General features: G+C 31.0%; 1 protein-coding gene across 1 annotated transcript; it reads left to right on the forward strand.

Moving 5' to 3' along the window:
* Nucleotides 1-564: 564 nt before the first annotated feature.
* LOC123655209 (acid sphingomyelinase-like phosphodiesterase 3a) lies at nucleotides 565-17,362 on the forward strand. Its single transcript, XM_045591041.1, has 9 exons — nucleotides 565-634; nucleotides 6,009-6,074; nucleotides 10,210-10,363; nucleotides 12,200-12,405; nucleotides 12,484-12,650; nucleotides 13,426-13,624; nucleotides 14,590-14,699; nucleotides 16,642-16,814; nucleotides 17,152-17,362. The coding sequence occupies exons 1-9, from the start codon at nucleotides 565-567 to the stop codon at nucleotides 17,360-17,362; spliced, it is 1,356 nt and encodes a 451-aa protein (XP_045446997.1).
* The last annotated feature ends 1,762 nt before the right edge of the window (nucleotides 17,363-19,124 follow it).

Raw genomic sequence — 19,124 nt, forward strand, 5'->3', positions numbered from 1 at the left:
TATAATCATTACAGCCTATACAGTCCACTGCTGGACATAGGCCTCCACAAGTTTACGCCAAAAATAACGTGAACTCATGTGTTTTGCCCATAGTCACCACGCTGGGCAGGCGGGTTGGTGACCGCAGTACTGGCTTTGTCGCACCGAAGACGCTGCTGCCCGTCTTCGGCCTGTGTATTTCAAAGCCAGCATTTGGATGGTTATCCCGCCATTGGTCGGCTTTAACGGTTCCAAGGTGGTAGCGGAACTGTGTTATCCCTTAGTCGCCTCTTACGACACCCACGGGAAGAGAGGGGGTGGCTAAATTCTTTAGTGCCGTAGCCACACAGCACTTCACACATTCGTATAAAAGAATAATAAATTTAATAAATAAAATTGACATATTTTTTCATGAAAAAAAAAAATCTTGTGTTATGAAGTTCATCGAGTCAGCTAGTATAAGAGATTCAAGTATACTACTATTAGAGATAGATTCAAGTACAATAATATTGTTTTCTTTGTTAACAGATAATGTAAGGAAGATGTACGGGTGTGTTAGATGTGATCACGATGTAACATCATAACATGACTCCCAGCAGCCTCGCACTTTACATCACAAGCCTACTCTGGCTTGATCTCACGCACGCTAAAATTGGTAAGTTAAGTTGTTAGTAAAATATATTTTAATCTACGCCTATATATGTAGGCATAATAAAAAAAAATCGTGATTGTACTTGAGAACACACGACTGAAGTAAACCTTCTTTAGCAATAGGCCTGCATTGTCTTAGATATACGAAACGTGGCTATGAGAGAAAGGGTGAAAGAAAATGTATGCTTGCATCTCTCTCTCTCTCGTATTCCGTTCGCCTTGCCCGATCAAACTTTTCGTAACGCTCTTGTCACGCATTTACCAGCTTACTCCCTAAGAGTGCGTTAAGAAGTTTTACTTCAAAAACAATAATTAAGAAGTGTGAGTTTTATCAATCTGGCTTTCATTTAGGACCCCTAAATATTATAATTATCTATAGTATTACTTCTTCCTCGTATGAGTATAATAAGCGTTTACCCGGCAATCGTAGAGCATTTACAACCTTTTTTTAGTTTAAATGAAATGACGTGAAAGAATTTTATTTGTGAATCATGTGTAGCTTAATTGTACGAATAGGTATTAGTAACTTTGGATACACTCAATCTTTATCGATAGACAAAAAAAAGACAAAAAACTTTAATTAATCGCTATAAGTTACTTCATTCCAACCAAATCCACAGCCATAATATCATGTATTTGGCTCGCAGTAAGACTGTTTGTAACACATATATTCACGTTATTTTTGACGTAAACTTGTAGAGGCCTATGTCCAGCAGTGGACTGTATAAGCTGTAATGATGAAGACTGTTTGTGTCAAATAGATCTGGAATTAATCATTTATTAATAATTCATTTTTTGTTTGGAAATGAAATAGGAAAACCATTTAGTTTTTATCATTTATTTTTTTCAAGTACATACTCTTTTCTCAAACGACCTTTTTTACTTACCTATTAACCTAACGCCTTACATATAGGATGGCAGTTTTTCTAAAAGCCGACTTTTTCTTCACTATTTTTGCCGCTCCAGGCTGATGAAACTATATAATAATTTGCTTTCTATAATTCAGAAAAAAAAGGTTTTCCGGTTCATCTGGTCTTCGTGTATATTGATAATAACTTACATAATAAAATTGACATTAAGAGTTCGAACTCGTATAACAAATGGCGTTTAAATATCAAGTTTATTTATAAAATTCCAAAATAGGGGAAATGATTTTGAAGTTCAAGTAGAATGGAGACGATAAAAATGAGATTGGATGGCAGATTATCAAAAACTAGCGACCCACCCCGGCTTCGCATGGTTTCAAAAACTATCAATGTTCCTCAACTATATTATGCATGTATTATACATACAAATTTTCCTCTGGAATCACTTTATTAACTAAAGAAAACCGCATCAAAATCCGTTGCGTAGTTTTAAAGATAAGCATACAGACAGCGGGAAGCAACTTTGTTTTATACTATGTAGTGATAATACCACATATTAATGCCAATATTATTATCAAAACTTCCTTAGTATCAATAATAAGAATATGTTTTATGAAATGTCCGTAATATTGTAATACATTTTTTGTTTAAGCGGGAACTTCTAAAGTAAAAAGCGAATCTTTCAAATCGCTTTAGTCTGCAAAAATATCGTGTAACCTAGGTGCAAAAAATTCACTCAAATTGAGTACCACTTTCTTTCTGAATTCGTTTAATAATAAAAACCAGGTAGAGATGGATTGAATAATCGTTTTTCAAATTAACTTAGCGAAATTACAGCGTTGAAATCGGGTTAACAGCAGACGAGCTTAGTGCTTCACCTGTGTTGACAATTCATTTCACTCGCTGCTTTTTGAAAAAACATCATGGAGCATCAATGTCGCAGTTCAAATCAAGAGATAGTGAGAGTAATTAGTCTAAATTTGAATTTGGTAATACTTAATTAGAAGTCAAACGTTACTGTTTATTTTTTAAATACTTCCAAAATTAATGATTTAATTTTCAAGTATAATCTTTGTTCATTAATTAAATAGTGATAGACTAGATATCTGAGGTAGGGCACAGCATATTCTGCTCAAAATCTAGAATAGCCCGACTGGGGAAGTAAAGCAATTGCGATGCTTTTGGTGTTGCAGAAGTCTATAAGCTAAGGTAATCGCTTACCATCAAGTGGGCCGTACGTTTGTTTGAAGACCTAGTTAGATAAAAGACATAACTTAATTCAATTGATTATTAAAAAGTAAATGTAAAAAAAGGACCAACTAAAATATTTATTAGTAACGATAATTAACTACTTAAATAAGTTGAATAAAAAAAAAAAATTCCTTGAAATAACGTCAACTATCGATTTAAATTCGAACCTTAACTTTTCCATTACGTCGAAAACATTTTGATAACTTAAAAGATTTTTGGAAGATGAATGTGTAAAGTTCGTTCGGAGTGCAGTGCTATGCATTACATATTCAAACTATTTCTGAAACGATTTTTAAATTTGTATTACTGACTTTTCCGCTATGTATCTATAAGTCCTTATTTATTTTCATTTGTCTGAATATAAATTTAGTTACATATAAGTTTAGATTTAAGTTTATTGGGGTAAGATTAAACATTTGCATAAGAAAAATGGTAAGAATTAAAAATTCAGCAATTGTATAAAAATGTAAAATAAATATTTATTCTCAATAAACTTTATATTCGAGACAGTTAAAAAGGCTCAAACAATTTGTTAATAAAGTTTTTTTATTGTTTTATGTAGGTAAAATTGGTGGGTTATTTTGTATCAGAATAATTTAACAATTTTTAGTAGATGCTATTTTCTCAATTATCATTGCAGTATCGATACAAAGGATACCAAAAAATTTTACTTTACGCTTTCATTTACTATTCTGTTGGTATGTTCACTAATAATTCAAGATAGCTTTCGTTTTAATAATCATGCAGTCAGTAAATGACTCAGTTATAGTCAATTGAGATTACTGTAATATCTCTCTGCATCTAGTGAAATATAGATTGCACCTTGTCAATCTCGCTCATTTAAATATAGACGCTCAGAAAATTTTGGGCTAACCCTGTATCGAGTGCTCCGATCTCACAATTTTCAATATCAAATAATTAGTACACATCTTTAAAAATGTCTTTCCGGTCATAACCCATTCTATAAGACGCAAGCAGTTAAATTGGAATATTTATATTTTTAATACAGAATTTGTACACACTTATAATTCTACTATAAATAATATCTATCTTTAGTTTTAAATTTTGATATATCTTAGTTTTATCTTTGTAATTCTAAGATTCAGTAGTTATTTGGCGCATCTCCTGAATTTATTGATGATGTGACAACTTCGGACTGTTGGATTTCAAAACACAGTACGACGGCTTGGCAATCATCCATAAGTTTTAGTTGTACACACGCATAAAATAACAATGAACCACATCCCAGTTAGTAGAAACAGAAGCCAACTTGGTATTTATGTTCTACTAATACTACATAGTTTAGTAAATTCGATGATATAAAAACGTAATGATTAAAGTATTTGTAATTCAAGGTTGACAGATATATCTTAAATTGTGAAGGTTCGGTGGCTATTATGAAAACTAAATTCCAATTTGTATACATTAAGTAAAACTGCTGCATCTAAAAAGAAATTATAACTAATAACTATCAAGTCAACTTAAAAAACATTAATTCAAGGTACCTAAGGCAACTTTTAATAACTAGGTAGCCAGCTGGTTGACAATGTAAATTTATTAATAAAATACACTTTTATTTTTCTGTCTATCTAGAAATATGGTTAAGGTTAAGTTATTGTTACAGTTTAAAAGATAGCCCAAAACTGAATGTAATTTACGGTTGATGACCTCGTTTAGCTAAAATGTATTAATTGACAGGCAAACTAAGCTGCATGTTAACGATGTCATCGGATTTAATGGTTGATAGTTGGACTAATATGGACACGTGGCATTATTGTACTCGTATATACGCCATTTAAATTTTTGTGACGTTGAAGCGATATACGTCATTCAAACAATATATCCTTGCTTACATGCACGTCTAATTTTAATTTGCAGCATTTTCGTGCTGTGAAAATAAAATTTTACATCTCGGCATAAATTTGTGATTTTTTTAAGGTACATAAATATACATAGAGGTTTTTTCTCTCGATTTTCTACAAATTGCATTCTTGTTAGCACTTAACGATTATCGATTAACGAACTTATCGAAGTTACAAACTAATCTTATGTATACTATCATCTAAGACACCTGGCTCTATTTATATTGGTTATTTACATCTGATCTTGTATTCCTAACCGTGGTACATGGTGACCTATAGTGCAGGTATTGTATAACTTTTTTGAGTACCAGTCCTTTACTAATCAATTTGTCAATTTTTCATTTATTATTATACAATTTTATCATACAAAGAATTTATTGTAACGACATAATTGTGATGGAATATAAATCGTTATTATTAAATTTATATTTTATGTAGAAAACGACTTAATTATATATACCTCTGTTACACACATAAATAAAAACAATTGCTTTTAATTTTAATTCACTTCATTCAGACTAATGCCTGTACTAAATTATAAAACATGGCATCTGGAATTTTGAAGTCATGAGAAATATATTGTCTTAACGGCTGTCGCATCTGTCTGAGAACTTTTTCTCTAAAACTGAAAAACTTTTAAACAACATTAAGATTTGTTGGTAAAAGGAATTTCGAATGGATTATTATTTATAATTTATTTCAAACATTGATATGATTTACTTTTTTTTATAAATTATTCTATTATATTTATAAATTATGATTATAATTATTATGAATTATTTATATTAATTATAATTATAATTATTATTAATTATTTTTATAAATTATAATTATTAATAAATTAATAAACGCTTCACACTCAACGGTCCCCAGTAGGATTTTCTCCTGTGTTGGGGGTCCGGAAACACACACAATACACACGCACAAACACCCAGACCACGACAAACATCTATATGGCCAACACAATTATCTGTCATGAGCGGGGATCGAACCCGCGACCGCCAGCGCAACAGTCAGTACTGTGACTGCTGCGCCAACGCGTCATCAACGACGCGTTTTTATATATACACTTTTTTAATTTGTATTTTAAACAGCATAAATAGACATATAGATTTTAAAAAACTCAAAAAAAAGGTTCCAATCTCAATTTCAATGCTATAAATCTTCATATATAACCTAACCTACCTTATTCAAATTTCGTATTATATATTTGTTAGTTTTCTGTAGTTCTTACATTTTAGGAAAGCTTAATTTTTATGGTGATTTATTGAATAGTAATTACTGCCAAAAATACAACATTAACATAATTGTTACAAAACATTAATAATACTGCAACACCCATTATTTTTAAAAAATACCAAAACGACCTGTTTGTACTAAATTTAAATTTTCTTCACAGGTTACTTTTGGCACATCACTGATCTTCATTATGACCCGTTCCACAATTCCCAGGAGCTGCATAGAGGTGAGCTTTGAATCCAAAATTTAATTTTAATTTTTAAATAACTTCAAGCTATTATCGTCCTTTTGTTTGTTAACTTTATACGAGTTGAGAGTTGCGTTTTGGGTGTTATAAATTAATTTTAATTAGTAACAAAAAATTATGTTTGTTTGTGAATTATCTGTGTTATTTTTCTTATGTTCGGTTTAACTTTTAAAATAAACATATTATATATAATATATAAAAAACAGTAATTTTGACAGTTTATATTACAACTAGCTGTGCCCCGCAGTTCTATTCGAGTTAATATGAGGAAAAAAATGCCTATAGCATTCCCCGATAAATAGGTTATCCAACATATAAAAAAAAAAAAATTCAATTCGACCACACCATAAAACAAGCGTCAGCTTTCTATTAAAATAATAGTGATTACAACGGTATACCCAGTAAAAAGTCATGAGGTATAATACAAATTTCAATTAAATTTAGATCGGACCGTATGACAACCACCACCTTTTAATTAAAAAAAAAATCATCGAAATCGATCAACCTAGTAAAAAGTTCTGAGGCAACATATATTATAAAGTTTTTTAACAAACAAATACACCTTTCAGCTTTCCAATTTTAGTATTGTATACATTTCCATCTTTAAAAAAAAGTCAAATACGACAAGAATATTGTACGTTCGAGATCTTCGTATAAGGTTTATTCGTAAAAGCAAGTATTGCTTTAAAATATTCCTTGAGGCAAAGGAGCAATATACGTATATATTTTGTTATTCGTGCAAGATTAACGACATATGAAAGACACTCGTAGCGATCTCGTAGCAAATCACGTAGCGACGCTACAATTTACCGTAGCGCCTGTAGCAAGTCAAGCGTAGAGAATCAATGACACTGAGCGTTTTCAAGAACAGGAAATTATCTTTTTATATGAATGTCATGTTACAAGTTTGACAATTTTGCTTTCGTGTCATATTTAAATTTGTATTTTGACAATATTCAGTTTAGTTACCTTTTTTAATGAATTATTTTTTTTTTCATTTAATACATCTGTGTGTATATGCATTTAAAGGTGTTTAAAAACGATGAAATCACCATAGCTCATAAATAAAATATAATTGTTGGAAAAATGAAAGATTTCAAATTTAATTTAAACTAATTCTATTTCTATGCTTTCTCTCATATTTAATTTGTTCGATTTTATTTTTATTTAATTTTTTTTATTCCTTTAGTCAAATATTTAATATCTGCAACAAATTATTTACTAAAATAATTTTAATATACATATTTACATACGTTATTAATAAAATACTTCCATTTTTATTATTTTAAATATTATAATTCATTTGAGTATACATATTAAGCAATGCTTGCATTAGTATAAGCAACAAATCGACACCTCCGGCGCATAAGGTCGTATACAGAATATGGCAAGTTTACAGTATGGCCATTTAAAGTTTACTTTTGTCACTACTCGAAAACGAGAAGGAAATTTAAATTTTCTAAAACTCGTTAATTAAAAGTAATATTAAGATTCTGATTTCAGGAATTTATAAAACTCATATACGTAATTACGATAATGTAAAATATGGGTTTTCAATAAAAAGGGCGTTAAGACCTTATGCGTCGGAGGTGTCGAAATGCTAACATATCTATATGCAAACATAATTAAATCTGAAAACAGCTTAAATTTCTACTTGACTAAAACTGTCCAGTTAGAAACATACCTTAGTAATAACGTCACAGGGCGGTGCTTTCCATTCATTACACGTATACGCTGTGGCACAACTTGACTCGTAACATCGACATTTGCTTTAACTTAAGTCGAAACGACATCCCAATAATGCATCCTGATACAGAACTCAATGTATAAAAGATAACATTTTTGATAATTCCGCTATTTTATCAAAAGCTTTTTAAGAAATTTTTCTTTGAACTTCAAAATCATGTTCATTATCTTTACTTAATAAAGATTTATATTAGTACGTTTATTCAAATGAACTCTACTATCTATATAATTATATGCTTTATATATATACTTTATTGCATTAAAAAAGAATATAGAGAAAATTACATGTATATTTGATAGCAAAATTTATCCCTAGAAGAGACCTCTTCCAGTCAACCAATGGTCATGAGAGAGAGTGTCATATAGCGGGGAGACAGTGTCATGTAGCGGGGAGACAGTGCAAGAAATAACAGCGTAAAGAAAATAGATATAAAACTGCAATATATTACATACTTACAAATGTAAATACTTACACTTACATAGACTCATATACAAACATACATAGGCACAGAAATACATACATACGTACATTCTACCTACGTATGTAATATTTAGTATGTATGTATATATGTATGTAGATAGTTTTATAGAGGCCATTATTCTGATTTTGTTTAATAATATACCATATTTAAGGAGATGTCGGCACCTGCACTGTCGTAGGCAATTAGAAAGAGATTTATAAACAACAGATATAGCGATCATCGTTCGATATTCACCTACCCTCACTCATTCTATTTTACTCGAGTCATTCTGACGTGTATAAAACGTCCAAAGCAACTGCGTGTAAGGCAGTCTTGGCTTTGGCTTGGCACGGTAGACTTTTTGTATCCTGCTAGTAGCTTAACCTAGACTTTTTTGATACTTAATTTGTGCAAACGAATTAATTTTTATATATTACATTACGATCTATAATTTTGCGAGGCAGGGCGGACAACTCGAGCAGTGAAGGTGAGTATTGATGTACATCTCAAAGGGGGCCTCCTAAACCTACACCTAAGTCGCAAGTCCTAGGAACTGCTCTGAGTATGTCCCTCTGCCACATGATGGACCCGGCTCCCACACGATGAATCCATCGAATGCTAATAAGTTAGTTTCACTCCCGTTAACTAATAACTATATTGTATTACCTTACATTGCTATTAATCAGTGTGACAACCTACTTCCTACATAGATATAATTTAAAAGTTTGTCTAAGGAATTAATTCATAAACAAATATAAGGCCTAAAAAAAAAAATTTTGAGACAATTCGTAACTACTATTATATCATCATTTTCTTATATAAGGATTTACCTTCTGGTAATTACTACGTAAATGTTTCATTATCACTACATTGAAGAATCTACCTACAAAATATTACAGATTATCCACAGTCTTGTATGTAAATAAAATATGTTCAAGTTATTTCGGATATAGACATAAATATGATGTCAAATGCATGACCTTTACAGACGACGCAACCTCAGCAAAATATGTGAAATATCCGGCCTTAGACTGGAATCGTGGTATTTTACCCCAATATTTCCATATCGAAAATATGATTCTGTTACACGAAGGGGATGTTTGTTTTCAATCTTTTTGGAATTTTTGAATCTATATTTTTTATTATCTTATTTTTGTTGTATTTCGATTTGTATAGTCAAGTTTCGACCGATCGTAAGTTATTTACATTGCCGTAGTTTCTTGTTTTAAAAATGTTATAATTTATAATTCTAATATGTCTTTTTTCGACTTTCTTCTACGTTTCAATGCTAAATTAGATTTAAATAAGAGGATTGTAATTCAAATTTTAATTTTACTTAACATGCGTTGTATTTTAAAAATATGTACATGTTTTAAATTTGTCTACCATGTATTGCAAATCTGAATAAAAAGCTATATTATTATTATTATTAAGAGGGTTATTATAGAATTCTCGTTAGAATTCTGATTTCTGTTTTAGTTTTAAATTTTAGTATGGTATAGTATAGTTTAGAAAAAAAAATATTATTGAATTCCATTGTAGCTTTTTATGACTATAATTAAAATAAAATGATTATTATGACTATCATCGTTCGTGACTTAGAACTGCAACAATAAATCGAGTGTCCTTTAGACCACACGACTGAAGTAAAACTTGTTTAGTAACCAATGCCTGCATTGTGTCTTAGATATACGAATCGTAACTGGCTATGAGAGAAAGAGAGAAAGAAAATGCGTTCTCGCACGTCTATTTCTTGCTCCGTTCGCCTCACCCGATCAAACTTTTTGTAACGCTCTCGTCACACATTCACCAGCTTACTCCCCAAGTCAAGCATAGTAAAGAAGTTTTACTTCAAAAACTTTTACCTTTATAGTTTCAGGCGTATAGTAATAAAATCATTGTTTCAGGATGTAAACACAACCGTGGCAATAGCGAGCACAGTCACCGCAATGGACGCCACCGTGACCATTCGTGTGACAGCTCGTGGCCACTTATACAGAGCGCGGCCGCATTCATGGCTGAGAGGCATCCCGACACGCTAGAATTTGTATTGTGGACTGGGTTTGTACCTTCACTAATACTCTGTCATTTATAATGAGAAAGTCATTTTGTTTGTCTTACTTTCATGTTGTAAAGTCACATAATTGATCCTATGTTTTGATAGTTAAAGTACTTAAGTTTAAATGATGATTTTATTTGGATAAGTGACATAGTTTTTACGTTCCTGTATTTCGTATATATTAGACCTTGTTTTTAAATAGTTAATCAATCACAAATATGTATCACAGCTGGTAAACTTACACTATACTAAAGGGTTTTTATAACAAAAGAATTAATGCAGAAGAGAAACTTTTGTAACTATTGATGCTTATTCTCTCTATCGGCAATGGGTAATGTGGCTTAAGAGAGTTACATCAGATTGCGGTCTCCTATGTCATCGTTTGTGGCCGTACGCATGGTAATTTAGGGTGATGCAACAATGTTGCTACCGGTAAAGTGATAGGATTTAACATCAAGATAACGAATTCAGTATATTTAGTAATCATGAAGGTTCAATTCTTCAAATATCAACTCATCTCCAAATGCAGACGATAAACATGTGGTATTCCTTTTTTTTCCAATTGCACTCATGATTCTTTATTTAAATAACCAGTTCATATTTTTTATTATTATATCCGTAAAATCAGAAAATATTATTTATATTTTATCAATTTGTAATTCGTATTTAAACATGTTTTAAAAAAAACACGATTAAAATTACCGAGCTAAGCTCGGTCACCCTGGTACTTCTCAGTGAAGCTGCGCAAAAGCTACAAACCTTTTTTGTACTGGTAAATCTAGCATTAGTTTATTTTTCATGACATAGACAAGATAATGATTATCATCCTTTATAACAAAAGAAAATCCAATATGATGAAAAGAACCCAATTTTAAACTTACTGGCTTAAAATAATTTTATAAATATATATAGGCAATATAAAATTTATAAAATGTACACTGCGCTACTCTTTAATATAAAGACAGTCATTTAAAAGAAGAATTACCCCAACCAAGCGCCATTTATCTCTCTAATGTTTGCTGTACAATCTTGATTAATAAATCTCTACATTTGGCCGATAATGTTTGGTCACACAATTACGGACATTATTCTGAATAATAGTCGCTGCAACATCTGGCTTCTCAGCGCTTAAGCGATAGTTTGTGATAATATACTGTTCACAAAAGAGGTCATCGCGTGCTTCCAGTAAATATAAAAGTATTTGAGTAAATAAAACAGTTAGTACTTTAGACTAGTTTCAGAAATGATCTTCTTTGTTCTAAGTTTTTGGGATATTATTCATTTTATTGACTTTAATAATATTATAGGAAAAGGTCCACTTCAGCCTAATACAGTGCCAAAAATGGCGTGAACTCATGTGTTTTGCCACCACCCTGGGCAGGCGGGTTGGTGACCGCAGGGCTGGCTTTTTGGAAGACGATGCTGCCGAAGACGCTGCTGCTCATCTTCGGCCCGCCATCGTTCGGCTTTTTAAGTTTCAAGGTGGTAGTGGAACTGTGTTATCCCTTAGTTGCCTCTTACGACATCCACGGGAAAAGAGAATTCCTATATAAAGAAAATTGTCCCAATTATTGTCATAAAAAAATAAGCGGCCTATGCAAATTCGTTACCAAGTTTTAAGGAGTATCTCAGAACTACGATCTAGACCAAACTATGCAAATCAGGATAAGGAGATCTTTGTCAAAATTTCTTGAACATTGTTTGATAGTACAAAGTTTTTACGGTTACCAAACCTATTTGTGAAACACTTGAAGCAAACTTTAGTCATAAGTAAAAACATACCAAGTAATTTTGAAAGTTGAGGTGGTAAAGTCTAACAGTAATGTTTCTTGTTGAAGGGATATCTTATCTTCGTCGATGGAGCATCTGAACGAAGAGATTAAATTGGAAGCTGTCAGGAATGTGACAGATATTCTAAGTCGTACATTTAGTAGTCAGTTCGTTTTTCCCGCTTTGGGACATAACGATCCTCCCCCATCAAGAAAATTAGTCGATATGTGGATGCAGTGGTTACCAACTGAAGCATTGCAGACATTTGAAACTGGTAATAAACATTAGAATTATTTGATTATTTGACTTCATAGAAACTGTTTTTGTTTATGTAATATTTTTAAATATTTAGGGGGATATTACACAATTGAGCAGTCACATAGTCGGTTACGAATAGTAGTGCTAAATAGTGTGTTATGGGCCGGTGGAGCAACTAAAACCGATGGACCTCACAGAGGCAAGGCACAGTGGGAGTGGCTAGAACATGTTCTCAACAAAGCTAGGAGGAAAAATGAAATGGTAAGCAGTTGATTAATATTTATTTCATTTAAATATTGATAGCTCTCGAAAAAACAAACACACCATTTGTCAAACTTAACGTGTTTGTTAAAATATTTGATAGTACACAGCTTTTTCGACATGTTGATCAAACAGTACCGTGTTCAATATGTTTGTACAAAAAAAAATCTTGAAAATTGACTGTACATTCTATAACGTGCTTGAAGATATGATAATGTTGATAGCAAGCAGAATTAAATGCTTGTAAAATGTAATACACAGGCATATATTAAGGATGATATTCACATCATCTCTTTTTAATTCTTTAATAATGTTGCGCTTCTCCTGCAAATTTGTCTTACGAAAACGTAATTACATTCTGACGATATTCTTGAATTTAAATGTGGGCACAATTATACTCATTGCCTCGAGGGCTTAATCATTCAAAAAGTTTATTCACTGTGACTAGCCCGTTGGCGCAGTTTGTAGTGACCCTGCTTGCTGCTCCGGGGGTTGTGGGTTCGATTCCCACCCCAAGTCTGGGTGTAATATATATATATTTATTTGTATATTTATATATAAGTATGTTTATCGGAAAAAATATGTTGCTATACCAGTCGGCTGTTACCTATACACAGCTGTTTAATTGCTTACTTTAGGAACACAAGCATTTAATTGCTTATTTTAGGAACAGACGACCGTGTGTGTATTGTGTAGATATTTATCATTATTTATTATTATTCAGTCAAGTAAATATTCTTGTATGCAATTTGCATTCATGTTAATATTTTTTAAGGTATACTTGGTAGCGCATGCGGGGCCCGGGGTTGAAGAACGGCACAATGCTGGTAGTTCATCAGCGTCGGGTGGAGGTGAACTAACGCCGACTGCTAACGCGAGGCTGGTGCATGTTATCAGAGCATTCAGTGACGTCATCGCCGGCCAATTTTATGGTCACCGGCATGCAGATACATTTAGACTTATTTATAGTGAAGGTATGTTGTGAACTACGATTTTTTTAAATATTACTCAATGACTTATGTTTTTAAACCTATTTTACACTTTAATCTAAAACTATTACAATATATAATAAATATATAAGTTTTTTTTTCATAATCAAACGATTAAATTAATATTTCCTTATGACAATTAATAATTTTACTATACTTCGCATTATAAGTACATCAAAATACCTATTTATAAACGACACGACAAGTTAATCTTCGACGCGTTCACGTACAGAGCATTAATTAATTTTATGTGGGAATTACAAATATCATTACTGGTTTACAAGCTCGAGTCTGTAACATGATAGGACTATTAATAACAGTCGTAAAAGTGAAAAATATGCATTCTGAGCAAATATTTTATCGGGTTTCAAAAAACTAATTACTTATTTGAGTGAAATATAAGTAATTGATACTCATTTGCGTTCAACACATTTCCGAGAAGTGTTGTTTTATCAAGTTCAATTTCTACAATTAAGAAAAATATTGTTTCACTCAAATATTTGGTTTTTTTTTACGTATATTTTATTCCGACCAATACGAATACTCACAACCAAAAGCAAAATAAAACCAGATACTATTAAACGATGAAAATCGTTTTATTTTTCATACAAGTATCATGTGATTTCTGGTTATTAGCCTTCTTAAAGATTTTGGTATCAGAAGATATGAAATATTACCATGAAAAAACAATGACGTGTCGCTTTTTAATTATGTCATTTTAGAAGAGTGTAAACTGCTTACTTCTCTCTAGGTCGTAATTATATACAGCCTTCTCTTCTGATGAAAAACTTTTCAAACAAAAATATACAATTTCTTTCAATATTTTTATTTTCTATGGGATATGTTCGAAATATAGGCCCAAATACTTTCAAAAGATGTTAAATCTTTGACAATCAATGATATAATTTATAGTACAGCAACTTTAACTAAAAGTATAACTTCTCTTTTAGGTCGACCAGTATCTTGGGCCCTTTTAGCACCTTCTTTGACTCCACGCGGTGCTGGAAGCATATCGAACCCAGGATTAAGGCTATATAAATTTGAATCTAATACAGGAAAGGCAAGTATTAGCATCTACAATATTTACTGTATATTATATATGTAGGTATTTATTTATTATTTATTTATTTATTATATATTAAAATTGTGCGAAAACACCAAATGATAATCAGTTTTATGACATAGCCTATTAATTAACCCAGCAAACAGTGTTATGCCATATAAATTATTTCAAGCAGTATATACTAATATATTACTACTAAATGTACACAAGAAAATTGTAAAAATTGATCTTGCCCTTTCGGAGACTTGCAAACACAAAGCGTGACTGCCGATATAATATATATATATATATATATATATATATATATATATATATATATATATATATATATATATATATATATATATATATATATATATGTATAGATGTAAGTATCCTTTCCTCCCCTACAAAGTCGTTCATAATGTCATAAATCTTACAGTAAGTACATGATATAGAAAATCAAATCAAGCGTTCATTTTATTCGCTCTGAAATAAAAAAAAAAAAGTAAAAATTGTAAAACCCATTTCCTGGCATGAATCTTCGCACGGTTCAATATTCATTTAACAGCATTTACCACGACCCCTTTATGAATTCCGAGCTCACAGATCGCACTGAATGGAATTTTATGTTTTCCTTCTTCATTCCACAGATAATTTTAAAAAATCACTAAATTCCTTTCTAATATTAAAATATTAAAATTCTAAATTTAAATCACGTATATGCAATGCCATAAAATAAAAATGACACTGTACTGTAAGAATAATAAGTAACAGATTAATTAAAAAGTAATATTAAAAAAAAAATGATAGTTATTACGAGAGAACTGTATACATTTATGTCCCTGTATATATTTTGTATATCAATATTAAAAATTAAAATTGGAACAATAGGAACCAATTTACCGATATTGATTTACAAATATGTATACACAGACACATATTTTTAGATCATATAAAAATTATATTTGGAACAATAGGAACGGAATTCCAAAAAAAAAATTGACTGAGAGCAGCAGATTAAATGAATAAACTTAATCGACATCGATAAAATTTTAATTTCATTTTTTATTAGTCTTTGTCAATTATGTCGATGAAAGTTATGTCAACACAAATCTTTTTATTTGTACAAATATTACTTTCTGGTGTGAGCGTTTGACCTTGTATCTAATCATGCCTCGGAGAGTACGTAAAGAGTGGTCTCAGCTATTGCCGTAACATAACTACTTTTATTAGTGGAATCATTTTACAACTCATAGTGGAATTTCGTGACGAATTCACCTTCAGTTTTTTCTGAGTAATTGTTGAGACTTAGCCCAAACTGTACATACAAGCATCCTTATATGGTATTCCAATTTGGAGCTAATTAAGCAAATTAAATTGCCCGTATACCAACACAATAAATACGATTATACGAAAACATGTACATGTTAATGTAAATGTACCTACATGTTTTGGTGCGACTCCGAAATACACTATCGCTATCTTAATGATTACGAGGTCTGAAAGGAATAACATGACACTGATTAATTTGAGCCCCTGTTGTCTCCGCCCCAATCCTGTTTAAGAAGTTCTCTTTTACGGAGTCGCTTTCATGAAATGTTTGCGAGTTGTGTTTGAGATATACAATTATACTGTTTTATATATGTATATAAAAATTCTTCGTACTATCTTTATATGTTACTAATATAATTAACAGGAAAATTTTGAAGTTTTCGGTAAAACCTGATCAAATCTGTTTTGTAGCCTTTGATGTTCTAGTCTACAATATTCTTATTAAATAAAAATTGTAAATGTGATTTGTATATATACACTTTGTTTAAATTTTAACCACACAATATTATTTCCTATACACATACAAACTGAAAATACATACGCTGACACGTTTAAAAAATTATAACTTTCTTTCGTATATCTTTTATATAATATTTTAATTTCTTAAAGATGTTTATCTTTTTAGGTATTGGACTACACACAATATTATTTAGATGTAACGAATACAAGAGGCGAGGCACACTGGGCGGTGGAATACAACGTAACTCAGTATTACGGTCTCCGGGAAGTGAGTGCCGTATCTCTCGACACCCTAGCGGAGAAGATAAGGAATTACCACGACCGTGGATTACTTACCAAGTAAGCTGTTATGATTACATATGAGGTCAAACCTTATTTTATTCCTAGTTTTATTAAAATAACTTGGGATATTATGTTTTTAAGACATAGTTTATATGAATGCGGACTACTTTGTAGTTATTTTATATCAATAGTATGATGCCATCTTAAGTATTTGTTTATCGTGCTTTTCCTAAAAAATCTGACATTAAGAAAAAGCATCCATTCATTCTAATTATTAACTGCGTTAACATGCTTAAATAGTAGAAATAATAAATTTTAAAAACTTGATTTGAAAAAAAAATAACACTATAATTCTCCCATACTCAGTATATACTTATTTTCAAAATGTACGCAGGTACCTGACAGCACTACGTGTGCGCCACGGAACGGACATATCGGATTGCGACAGCGCGTGCGTGCACGTGCATTACTGTGCGATAACGCGTGCGGACTTTCACGAGTTTCGCACGTGTGTGCGTAATCCCGCCTCGGCGCTCGCGTCTCGGGCGCCCCACAACTCTGCCGCCATCTTGCTTTACGCCATTTTGATTTTGATCTCATCATAAATAAGCGTTAGTATTTAGTTTATAAACATGCATTTATTTAGTTTTACATTATAAATGACAAATAAATAGGACTTGTCTGTAATGAATATTTTGAATATTTATTAACGTTATACAAATTTTTATGATTGAAAAGAAATGTTTTAAACATACTGGCCGTAACAACAGTTTTAATATTTTTTATAAGCAAATAGAAGTAGTAGATAATTATTTGATTCAAGAAGTATTTATAAATTGAAATGTAATTTCGATTTCGTCGTTTATTGTGTTAAGAATAGCTTTATATTATAATGTTTTTAAATAAATATCTTTTTAAAGAAAATGAAATGTATATAAGGTATATAACGAAATATAATTATTGAATTGGAAGATAATAAAAATCGTATTATACAAAAGCAAAATAAATGTAAATACGCTTCAAACCAATGTTTAATATGTCCGTGAATGAATAATGTTGTTTAAACTCGACTCTTATTAAATTATAGTTACAAGTAATCGATACTATTAAATTTATGACCTTAGAATAGAAAATCAAGGTAAAGGGAACTAATTAAAATAAAATGTTTAAATATCTGAAAGCAAGCCATCGTTCTAACGTAGGTACCTATTGTTACGATAAGTATGCAACCTCTAAGCAAATTCCGTTCTAAGGTTTTATATGTTAGCAAAATAAAAAATTCTTTCGAAATAGCCAAGTGTACATAATTTTGCTGTTTAAAACAACCTAGTATATATGTAATATTCAAAAATATCAAGTAAATTATATAAGTTGATGTACAGTTTACCATAAAACATATTAAAATATGTAAAATAGTTTATATTCATAGTAAAGCTTTTGTTCCCAGAGAGATTGTTTGGAATTTAATTAGAATACATTTTGATACAAAAAAAAAATGTTTACAAGACAAGGCACTTAAAAAGTAAAAGTAATTTTTATCACGTTATGGAAAAGAACCTTTTCTGATTTTTAGGACAACCCATTATGACACGTTACGTAGTATCTACGGTTTTACTTTAAAATTAAAAACACATTTGTCCTCTTGGTTCCGTAAAGCACATGAAAACTTTGTAAAAGAAACAAAATCACTAAATATATGACATATCGGGGACTGTAGTTTAAATTAAGATTATTATTTATTTTCTTAAAATGGTTGTATTATTTTGTAAGGTGCGTTTTCAAATCAATGGTCAGTGTTCAAAAAAAATATTGTCATGATGTATTGTGTGATGTAACATCGTGACCACTTTCATTCACTGTTCTGCTACAGAAGCCATCGGTCCTAAGACACACGTGACCAACTCCGCTACCGCTTCAATCTGCTGATTCTACTTCTGATGTATGCAGATACCAAAGTGATATACTACAAAAATACCAGGGAACTAAATGCAATACATTCACGATTATTTTGTAATGAAAAACGATTTAGTGTAAATTTTATCTTTTATTGCGCGAAGCATCGCGAAATGCATGTATCGTCATTTTCTTATCTTAATGTGAATACTTTCCCTTGGTTTCGACACAAGTCAAATTATATTGCGTTAATATAGAAACGATTCAAGTCAAAGTATTACTTACGTTATTTAGCGTTGCTCGCTATTTTAAATTACTCAACCATTATACTAATACTGAGCCTTTATGATTAGTTTTCAAAATTTGAGAAAATATCTTTCTTGTTTATAAACCTAAAAATAATTACTTTCTACAATAGAATTAGAAAAATCTTATCGTAATTATGTGCAATATTTGGTAGCACTACTTCATATA

Source organism: Melitaea cinxia, chromosome 7 (genome assembly GCF_905220565.1).
Source record: "Melitaea cinxia chromosome 7, ilMelCinx1.1, whole genome shotgun sequence".
NCBI classification, from domain to species: Eukaryota; Metazoa; Arthropoda; class Insecta; order Lepidoptera; family Nymphalidae; genus Melitaea; species Melitaea cinxia.